This window comes from Zea mays, chromosome 9, assembly GCF_902167145.1.
Source record: "Zea mays cultivar B73 chromosome 9, Zm-B73-REFERENCE-NAM-5.0, whole genome shotgun sequence".
Lineage (NCBI taxonomy): Eukaryota > Viridiplantae > Streptophyta > Magnoliopsida > Poales > Poaceae > Zea > Zea mays.
This window is the reverse complement of record NC_050104.1, coordinates 84,820,954-84,831,436: the sequence shown is the minus strand read 5'-3', so window position 1 is coordinate 84,831,436 and position 10,483 is coordinate 84,820,954. Positions and strand designations below refer to the sequence as shown.

The 10,483-nt window shown below is 48.1% G+C and overlaps 1 protein-coding gene across 1 annotated transcript; it reads right to left on the bottom strand.

Moving 5' to 3' along the window:
- Positions 1–2,258: 2,258 nt before the first annotated feature.
- On the bottom strand, positions 2,259–5,376 carry LOC103638617 (uncharacterized). Its single transcript, XM_008661477.2, has 7 exons — positions 5,295–5,376; positions 5,088–5,219; positions 4,171–4,379; positions 3,513–3,656; positions 3,147–3,361; positions 2,813–3,071; positions 2,259–2,387 (listed from the first exon to the last, which is right to left on the bottom strand). Exons 1-7 carry the CDS (start codon positions 5,374–5,376, stop codon positions 2,259–2,261), a joined length of 1,170 nt encoding a protein of 389 aa, XP_008659699.1.
- Between the last annotated feature and the right edge of the window lie 5,107 nt (positions 5,377–10,483).

The window sequence follows — 10,483 nt, the reverse complement described above, 5'->3', positions numbered from 1 at the left end:
AGGGAATAAGTATGCTAATTAAATCTTAATAATTCATTTATTCTTGCATTTCATAAAACATAAACGAATACCAACAATGTTAATATTACATTGATACCTTCGGCTTGCTCGAAGGTGAGGATGCGAGAGAGTGAATACAATCCAGCATGAACAGTACGGAGGCACTGTTCATCTATTTATAGGCACGAGACGCATCCCGGGTGAAATTACATCCATACCCTTGAACATTTGTTTAGAAGCAACTCAAATTAATAAGGTCTATCTAGTCCTTTTCACTTCTCTGCTTGGTCTGGACCGAAGCTACTGAGCTTCGACATTCTGCATTATTGCTTCTACATAGAGTCTTCGTCTTGAGGGGCTAGACCGAGGCTGGAGATAGCTTCGGCGAGCCTTTGTGTTATTTTGCCGAAGGTGTTTTTGCCTTGAGGACCTTCGACAGAGAAGAATCCCAACAACCCTTATTTATAAATATAATAATTAATTTTATATGCAGAGATCACATCATTATGATTATTTTACGTGCAAACAATATATCAAAGCTTTAGGGGCATTACAGAGAATTTATATCAAATGCACATCTTCATAGTAAGTTTAACCAAACAACTTTTAGTTTTTTCGCAGCTGTCAGTTCACGGCAACTTTTTCACCGCTGACAGCTCACAACAGCTTTTTCACACCTCACAGCCAAACCAAACGCACGCTATAGCCACGGACACCATGAAGATATCGCAGCCGGGATCATTTGCAGCGATGGCTACCCATGTTGTGAAGGACGGCGGTCTGGCCATGGCCGTAGGAGGGCAGGGCACCGTCGGCAACATCCTACTCATGATCGAACGGGAGATGGGCACAAACCGTGGAGACATCGCCAACGAGATCATTTGCAGTGATGGCTACCCCTGGCGTGGAGGACGGCGGTCTGGCCATGGCTGTAGGAGGGCAGGGCACCGTCGGCGACAGCCTACGCACAGCCGAACAGGAGATGGGTGCACACCGTGGAGACATCGCTGCCGAGATCATTTGCAGCGATGGCTACCTGTGGCGTGGAGGACGGCGGTCTGGCCATGGCCGTAGGAAGGCAAGGCACCGTCGGTGACAGCCTACACACGGCCGAACGGGAGATGGGCGCACACGGTGGAGAAATCACCGCTGAGATCAATTGCAGCGATGGCTATCCGTGGCGTGGAGGATGGCGGTTTGGCCAAGAACGGCGGTCTGGCCATGGCCGCAGGAGGGCAAGGCACCGTCGTCGACAGCCTACGCACAGTCGAACGGGAGATGGCGCTATTGGTCAGTCGACAGCCTACGCACGGGAGACGGCGCTATTGGTCGAGGGCTGGAAGCGCGCAAGCGTGCAGATAGGCCGCCTTGACGCCGATGCGGCGGTGTGGAGTCCGCGGCCGCCGGTAGTGTCCACGAGGCCGGGTGAAGCAATTTGTCCGGGCGTGTAGGGCCGTGGCGGTGAACAACTTGAAGTCTAGATCTTTGATGCAAACTTGCAGAGGATGCGAGGTGCCCTACCAGTTTGAGGCCGTGATTTTCCATGGACAAATTTCCTATCATCTTTTGCTTAATTTCTAAGTTTATTCACTCTGACTCAGTGCCATCGGATGCTTTCTAGAGATTGAAATATTATTTCTTAAATATATGGCGTCCTGTTATTTTTCATATATATATGAAATACTATGACGTACTATTTTATTAAAGATTTTATGAAAAAACATGTAAATAAACAGCCTCATAAATCATTCAAAGGTATAAGGGAATTTTTAAACAAAATCCTATTTTAGTGAAACTGAACTGCAAACGAAACACTTTTAGAAACTCTAACTTTAAAGTAGAAGTTAAGCTGATTTTCTTGAAGCTAAGCTATGCCAAACACCCCCATAGTGCACATTGATGGGTAACCACATTACATATTTAACAGGTAGGGATAAACCAAAAGAACAAGAGGTCAGTTCCTACATGGTCACCCTGTGTGGTTCTCGTATGGGTTCACACTAGCTTAACATGTTTTTGTTACATACTGAATGATACTTGAATTCTTGTGATGACAGCCTCATGGTCAGCATTTTTTTGTACTATACTTGAACACACAACAGCTTTGAATAGTATCAACTGTAAAGAAAAGATAAACTTGTTAACAAAACACATCATACGGTCATACCAAAGGGCAAAGTCTAATAGTCAGGTTAGTTGTGAAAGATAACGAGGATGAGAGTGATAAAGGATACCATGTGTCAGTTTTAACCAAAAGTTCAGAAGTCGTATTTCGTCCGGCCACTTCTCAAGATTAGGCATAGCATATCAGACATCTTAGAGGTTGAGTTGTAGAAATTCCATGCCTCAAGCATCAATCGCTTTCTTGAACCTTTGAAATGGACAACCTGAAAAAATGGTACAAGAATTATTCTTGATGTCACAGTAAATAGAAAACATATACAACAATGTTACACATCATGCACATTTATTGAATAAGTATAGTCCTGCACAAATGATCCATATTTGTGTGCTGACAAACTGATCATCAATCGGAGCATAGCTTATAACAAAAGAAAACATCATGGATCCACAATGCACGGTATTATCACAGTTTCTAGAAATTTATTTGAATTATAAATGACATATGAGAGAAAAGGTAACGGTGAACCAATCTTCCTAGTTTTTACATCTATTTTAGAACCATGCATTCATGTGTAAGGAGCCTGCAGAATACTATTTTCTATTAATATTAGGCCACAATTTATTTCCATGAAGAAAAAGAGCAAAAGACTGACCAATTAAGTTCCTTACAAGTAAGAAAATGTTATACCTTAACATCCAAGGGTATACCATGAAACTGTCCAGCACCCTCAGGCGGGGTCCAATTATAAACAGCACAAGGCAAGAAGAGAACAGATGTTCCATTAACTTCACCAGTAAATGCTTCATGCTTAGAAAATTTTCCCAAAGCCGATGGTAGATGAGACTTGACAACCCATGCAAGTGCTAATTGGTCACCAAGCATACGGGCAGCCTTAATATATCTTAAGCTGTAAGCTTTAAGGACTTGTTTCAAGAATTCCGCAGCTCTGAAAAAAAACAGATTTTAATTTGAAATTTACTGGCTGTGTATAATATGATATATTCAATAGCTATCAACTTACTTAGTGATGCCATCCCTGGTTCCTCTTACCGCAACAAACCCAGAATTCAATGGTTGCCCTTTGTTATTACGAAAAGTAACAGCCAGATGAAAATGGGGATATTTTTCAAATATATGTCCAAGATCATCAACCACTGCTATATCGGAATCAGTTAAAACAAAATGATTCAACCTCTCCGTCCTATCAAATTCCACAAGCTTTTGCTCCAGAAATGCCTAAATATGAGGATAAGATACATAAATATAACTCTTACAGTTGAAAATAATGCATAAAGATGATGATAGCAGTAATACATGGATCACATAAGTAATTTTGAGAAAGCATATGCAGAAAATTTAATGATCTAAATGAAGCCGATACACTTACAATGTATGTCTTTATTCTCTGAAGCATCAAATTTCCGCGAGAATAGTTTCCTTCAATAGGCAATAGTGTAGCACTCCCTTGATTTACTGAAAATTTTGAACCAGGATCAGTCAATATGATCACGTCACTTCTTGGCATTGATACCTGCAGGGTTCTACAGATATGATCAGGTGTTAAACAACTCACGTCACAATTGTTGATGGAAATAAAGTAGCACACTGCATATTTTTAAGCTTCAAATAAGATGCAAAAGAGATAATTGTTATGGAGCATAGGTAACAAGATCATGAACTCATACATCATTTCTAGGAAGGGCTATGATAGTGATGTTGGTATTCACATTCATTACATTACTTTCATGTTTTCCTACCACACAAAAAGGATAACAATCTCAATAATAGGAAGAAAGTATCAATTCCTTAGTAACTCCACTCTCAACATGCTATGATACAAGACTTGGAACATCGTAGTTGAAATGCTGGATATTCTATCATAAACATAGGGATGGAACTATAAATTCAACTGTAATTCAAATATATGGGGTGCCTTGCAATCTATCATTCACAAGAGAGGGAATTATTCGAGCCATCAAATGTTAGTGTTAAGCTTGCCACCAGTAAACAAAATCCACACGTACTTAGAGAAAAGGAAGAGGTACCTTTATGAAACTGATGAAAGTGTTCAGAATGGTCATGGATCTTTCTATTTTGCTATAAGAACTATTTCCAACAGTTACAGAATCAGGTGGAACATTGCCATCTCCGGCTGAAACAGAATTGTAGGTTGTAAATACAGTAACAAAAGAAACATGTTCTCCAGAATAGTTCTCTTCACTTGATAGGCCAATCTTGTTCAGAGCTCTAAGTCCTGAGCAATGTGAGAGAAACATCATCAGTCATATGAACTCAATCACCAGGTTGCATTGTGCCAACAGCAAGGAGGTACTGGTTTGAGAAAGACTGAATGCACTCTACCATTATCAACTTAATATTACAGAAAATCATCAACAACTATAAGCAAATTAACAGCTGTTTAAGATCTAAGTGGAACATCATTACATTAAGATTCCAGATTATCTAAAACACTCTGTTCAAAACAATGCATTAGAGAAATTATTTTACTGCTCCTGATGAACTGATTTTGCAAAAAGCAACATTCCTATACTGATTTTGCCCTATGCTTATCACAGAAAAACAAAGGCTTACAGTTTGTTAGGCGGTAAATCCAGCTCAACAAAATCTAATATTACAGTGGCAGAGCCACAATGCAGAATGAATGCAATCATATCCCCACCATTTTCTCTCTCAAAAAGATAAATATTACCGTGTGATGGCATAGCAAAACGATTCCAGTGCACGATGCTCTATTAATTGGACATGGACTATCAAATGTTAAACTTGTACCCTCAACACAAAACATTCCACTGCCACAATGACATTGGTAACGGTTGCTGAATTTTCAAAGCAATCCTCCGTACCTAGATAGCCCGAAATGTCTCGAACAAAGATCTAAGCAGCCTCCATAAAAATCACTAAATTCAGCATGAATGGAGCTTGCCGAAGCGAGAGTATTAACCTCGGCACTGGAGGCGGTCGGGGCGGCCCTGTCCAGCGGCGGGACCGAGCACGAGATGGTCAGGTCGCTTCGGCGCGGTTGGGGGTGGCAGGCACACGCCCTTCTCCGGCGCCCAGGGTTGCAGCCTGGACACTGGCGCGGATTGGATCGTCAGGGGGGCGTCCTCATTACGAGGGGAACTGGACGAGAGAAAGGAGAGATCCGTACCGGAGTAGATGAGCGGGACGAGGAGGAAGAGGAGCAGCGTGCCTCGACGTAGAGCGCGGATTCGAGGCCTCGGGACCGCCATATAGGGGCGAAGAGGCGGCAGCGGAGCCCTGGTCCCGTCAGGGGACGAAATCGCGTCGGCTTCCCGACAGCGGGGTGACCGGAGGGGCAAATGATAAGCATATTGATCAGGTTCGTCCAGCTTATAAGTCAATCAAGATTCAAACAGTCCAACCTTTGTGATGAAAAAACGTCCAGCTTGTGATCAATAGTTTTAAACTATTATATGTATAAGTATAATATAAATTTGATAATGCCAAATTTGTATCAAATATAATAATAATCATAAACATTATATCTAACGGTAGGTTTGAATCCACCAACATAAAAAAAATAAGAGCTAAAAAGTACGCGAATACAATCAGACATATAAGAATATCTCCAAGAGACTATTTATTTTTATCTCTCTATTTGGCTTTCTATTTACCTTTTCATAAATATTACACCATATATATAGCAACTCACTCCAACAGACTATATAAGACTATTTATTTTTAGCTCTCTATTTGGCTTTCTATTTACCTTTTCATAAATATTACACCATATATGTAGCAACTCACTTCAACAGACTATATATCTAATTTTGCTAGTCACATAGCTAGCCAAATTTAGCTATTAAGAGAGCTAATTTGGAGAGTCAGATAGTTTGACGAGTCAAATAGCTAGTATGTTGGAGAGTTATTTTATTGTTGGGTAACCAAAATTTAATTTGGCGAGCCATTTAACTAGTCTCTTGGAAATACTCTAATAAACCTACTAATTTTAGCTAGGTGGCTTAGTTTCATTAGAAGGTTTGAAGTTGCTAATATGTGCTAATAGTTGATGTGTCTTTAACCCAGTATTTAACCATCTATTATGGTCTGTTTGGAAGCACCAAGTGTCTTAAAACTAGTTTATAAATCTTGGGTGCTTCGAAACATGCCAGCTTATGCTTCAGTTTCTATAAACTGGATTCTCAGTTGTAAGAAACCAAGAAGCTAGTTTTTCCAAGCTAAAACAAGTTTTTTGTCGGCAAATTACATACTGCTTTTAGCTGGTTTGGTGAAAATTACGGTAATTGCCAACATTTCCTGGTCTATGCACGCGATCCTCTCGGCACCTGCTCTGCTCGGTTTGAGTTTTTAAATGTTATTTGAAAATTTTGGATTAAAAAGTATGAGTTCAAGTTATATTTGAAATTGGCAGCAAAGAAAAATGAAAGGAATAATTTAATCAATTACTTTTAAAATAGAGTAAGGGTAGACTTGGGGGCTTAGGAGCCGTTGACATCTCCATATGGAAGCTTAAAAATTGTCCTATCTGCGAGCTCATCGAACAGTCCGGTGAGCCACTAGACAGTGCACAGTAACAGTCCACAGATCAGCTTGATTGCTCTCCTTCCTTTTCTAGGGGCACCGGACTGTCCGGTGACGGTATCGAACTGTCCAGTGACCCAATCCGAACGTTAGAGCATTAGCCGAAGTCGAGGTAGCCGTTGGAGACTCTCCAGTGCACACTCGATTGTCCAATGACTTTTATAAATAAAAATCCCGAGAGCAGGGACTTTGTTTGTACGGGGCAACCGGACTGTCTCGTGCACAACCAGACTATCCGGTGAGTCCTAGACTTGCGCAACTTTAGATCTTTTGAGCCAAACTTCTCCAACTCTTTTTGGTTGCCTTTGACGAGTTTCCTACGACTTAGACAAACATAATTATCTCTTAATATAATTGACTAAGTGTACGAAACATACCTCATTCATATGGTTTCTCTAGGATTTGCTTTAAGCACAAAACTAAGTCCAAAAGTCACTTTTTTTGCACAAGAGAGTTAATAGCCAAACCAATGTGCAAGAAACATAGTATAAGGTATGTCCAACTTATTCAAGTACTTAGACTGTCTCCAGCAACGTCCTCTAAATTTCATCCTCTAAAAGAATATTCTCTGTCATTTACAGCACTGTCGGCGTTTCGAGACCGGGGGGTCCCTGAGCCGACGAGTGAGTGTGCCGCGTGCCCCAGCCCAGATGGGTCGAGCGCGTGGGCGAGCGCGAAGGGGGGAAAGCGAGGTGGCCGGAGACGGGCGTGAGAGAGGTGGAAATCCCGCGGCCTTCGTGTTTGTCCCGCGCCCAGGTCGGGTGCGCTTGCAGTAGGGGGTTACAAGCGTCCACGCGGGTGAGGGAAGCGAGCGGCCCCAAGAGAGCGCCTGTCCCGCCCTCGTCCCCGCGCCACCAACCTTCTCTAAGAAGGCCCTGGTCCTTCCTTTTATAGGCGTAAGGAGAGGATCCAGGTGTACAATGGGGATGTAGCAGAGTGCTACGTGTCTAGCGGAGGGAGAGCTAGCGCCCTAAGTACATGCCAATGTGGCAGCCGGAGAGATCTTGGCACCCTGCTGGTGTGATGTCGTGGCTGTCGGAGGAGCAACGGAGCCTGGCGGAGAGACAGCTGTCGGAGCGGTTGAGTCCTTGCTGATGTCCCCCTGCTTCCGTAAGGGAGCTGAGAGCCGCCGTCGTCACAGGGCTAGCGCGGCGCCATCATTGCCTATCTGGCGGAGCTAGCCAGATGGGACACCGGTCTTGTTCTCTGCGGCCCGAGTCGGCTCGGGGTAGGGTGATGATGGCGCTTCCTGTTGACGTGGCGGGCCTGTGCCCTAGGTCGGGCGACGTGGAGGCTCCTCCGAAGCCGAGGTCGAGTCTGTCTTCCATGGCCGAGGCCGAGCCCGAGCCTCCGGGTCGGGCGAGGCGGAGGTTGTTCGGCAGAGGCCAGGGCGGAGTCCGAGCCCTGGGGTCGGGCGAAGCGGAGTTCGTCGTCTTCCGAGGCTGAGCCGGAGTCCGAGCCCTGGGTCGGGCGGAGCGGAGTTCGCCGTCTTCCGGGGCCTAGCCCGAGTCCGAGCCCTAGGTCGGGCGGAGCGGAGTTCACCGTCTTCCGGGGCTGAGCCCGAGTCCGAGCCCTGGGTCGGGCGGAGCGGAGTTCGTCGTCTTCCGGGGCTGAGCCCGAGTCCGAGCCCTGGGTCGGGCGGAGCGGAGTTCGCCGTCTTCCGGGGCCTAGCCCGAGTCCGAGCCCTGGGTCGGGCGGAGCGGAGTTCGTCGTCTTCCGGGGCCTAGCCCGAGTCCGAGCCCTGGGTCGGGCGGAGCGGAGTTCGCCGTCTTCCGGGGCTTAGCCCGAGTCCGAGCCCTGGGTCGGGCGGAGCGGAGTTTTCTATGGCGCCTTTGGCAAGGTCTGACTGCCTGTCAGTCTCACTCTGTCAAGTGGCACTGCAGTCGGAGTGGCGCAGGCGACGCTGTCCTTCTGTCAGACCGGTCAGTGGAGCGGCGAAGTGACGGCGGTCACTTCGGCTCTGCCGGGGGGCGCGCGTCAGGATAAAGGTGTCAGGCCACCTTTGCGTTAAATGCTCCTGCGACTCAGTCGGTCGGTGCAGCGATTTAGTCAGGGTCGCTTCTCAGCGAAGGCAAGGCCTCGGGCGAGCCGGAGAAGTGTCCGCCGTTAAAGGGGGGCCTCGGGCAAGACGGAAATCCCTCGGGGTCGGCTGCCCTTGTCCGAGGCTAGGCTCGGGCGAGGCGTGATCGAGTCGCTCGTATGGACTGATCCCTGACTTAATCGCACCCATCAGGCCTCTGCAGCTTTATGCTGATGGGGGTTACCAGCTGAGAATTAGGCGTCTTGAGGGTACCCCTAATTATGGTCCCCGACAGTAGCCCCCGAGCCTCGAAGGGAGTGTTAGCACTCGCTTGGAGGCTTTCGTCGCACTTTTTTGCAAGGGGACCAGCCTTTCTCGGTTGCATTTTGTTCCGGTGGGTGCGCGCGAGCGCACCCGCCGGGTGTAGCCCCCGAGGCCTCGGAGGAGTGGTTTCACTCCCCCGAGGTCTTAATGCCTTGCGTAATGCTTTGGCTGGTCTGGTTGTTCCCTCATGCGAACTGGCCGTAGCCCGGGTGCACGGTCGGGGCCCAAGCTCTCGGGCTGGTATGTTGACGCTGTCAACGGTTCGGCCGGAGCCGGGTTTGCGAGAGCAGCCCCCGAGCTTCCGCACAGGGCGAGAGGGCGATCAGGGACAGACTCGGCTTTTTTACATACGCCCCTACGTCGCCTTTCCGCAAGGAGGAGGGGGGAGAGCGCCATGTTACCCTCGATGGGCACCGAACATGGTGTCTCCGGTGAGCTGCAAGCGGGTAATCCGAGTGGACGTCCGTGCCCCGTTCGTTGGGGGTCGGCTAGGGGCCCAGAGGCACGCCCAAAAGTACCTGCGGGTGATCTGCCGGACCCGGTCCCCTGGCGACGGGGCCCGAGGGCTCGATGCCTCCCTCTGATGGGATTCCGTTACAAGATCGCTCCCGCTGGTCTCGGAAATGTCCTAGGTTACCTCGGGAGCGCAGCCCGAGCCTCGGTTATGTATCGAACGTACCCCTGGTCATCCCTCGCTCAGCGTTTGAGGCGACTGTGAACCCTTCGGGGGCCAGCCTTCGAACCCCTGATCAGTAATGGGCGCGGAGCCCGAGTAGCCTGAGGCGGCCGTGGAGCCCTTCGGGGGGCCGGCCTTCGAACCTCTGACCAGTAGTGGGTGTAGGGCCCACGCGATCTGAGGCGACTGTTGAACCCCTCGGAGGGCCAGCCTTCGAACCTCTGATCAGTAGGGGGGGCTCGGAGCCCGGTTCCTTCACAGGGAAGGATCCTTTTCGGGGTATCCCCCTTTCCCGGTCCCTGTTGCAAGAGATAGAGAAAGAGGAAAAAAGGAAAAGGATACGAAATCGAACGACGTGGCGTACCTTTTTTGGCGCGGTTATTACGGCGAAGGCGAAGCGTCGCCCGCTTCTCCTGCCAGAAGCGCCGCCTGTCCCGCCGCGGAGTTAATGCGACGGGGCGAATGGTTGGCGGGGCGGCCGTTGCGCGTGCGCGAGCCGTTCGAGGAACGGATCACGGGCGCCCTATCTTCACGCCGTGAGAGGGGGTTCTCTTGCTGCCCCTGGATGGGACGTGAGCCTGGCTGACGACGTGACCGCCGCTCCCGCCCGCCTGCCACCGTCATTACTGCCGCCCCACTTTCGGCTGCATTGACCGTCGCGCTAGGCTGGCGCTGCTGGGTCGTGCTCTGGGCCGCCTCGAGTCGCGGTATTGGTTCCGCAAGCAAAGAGGCGCGGTGGTGGCGCAAGTGGCGG

Bases quoted from the DNA above. Each gene is read 5' to 3' on its own strand.
- LOC103638617 (XM_008661477.2), bottom strand. From the start codon at position 5,376: ATGGCGGTCCCGAGGCCTCGAATCCGCGCTCTACGTCGAGGCACGCTG. The intron at 3,072-3,146 runs GTAAGTTGATAG...GTTTTTTTTCAG, and splicing joins ACCAGGGATGGCATCACTAA to AGCTGCGGAATTCTTGAAAC. The intron at 2,388-2,812 runs GTATAACATTTT...CCATTTTTTCAG, and splicing joins GTATACCCTTGGATGTTAAG to GTTGTCCATTTCAAAGGTTC.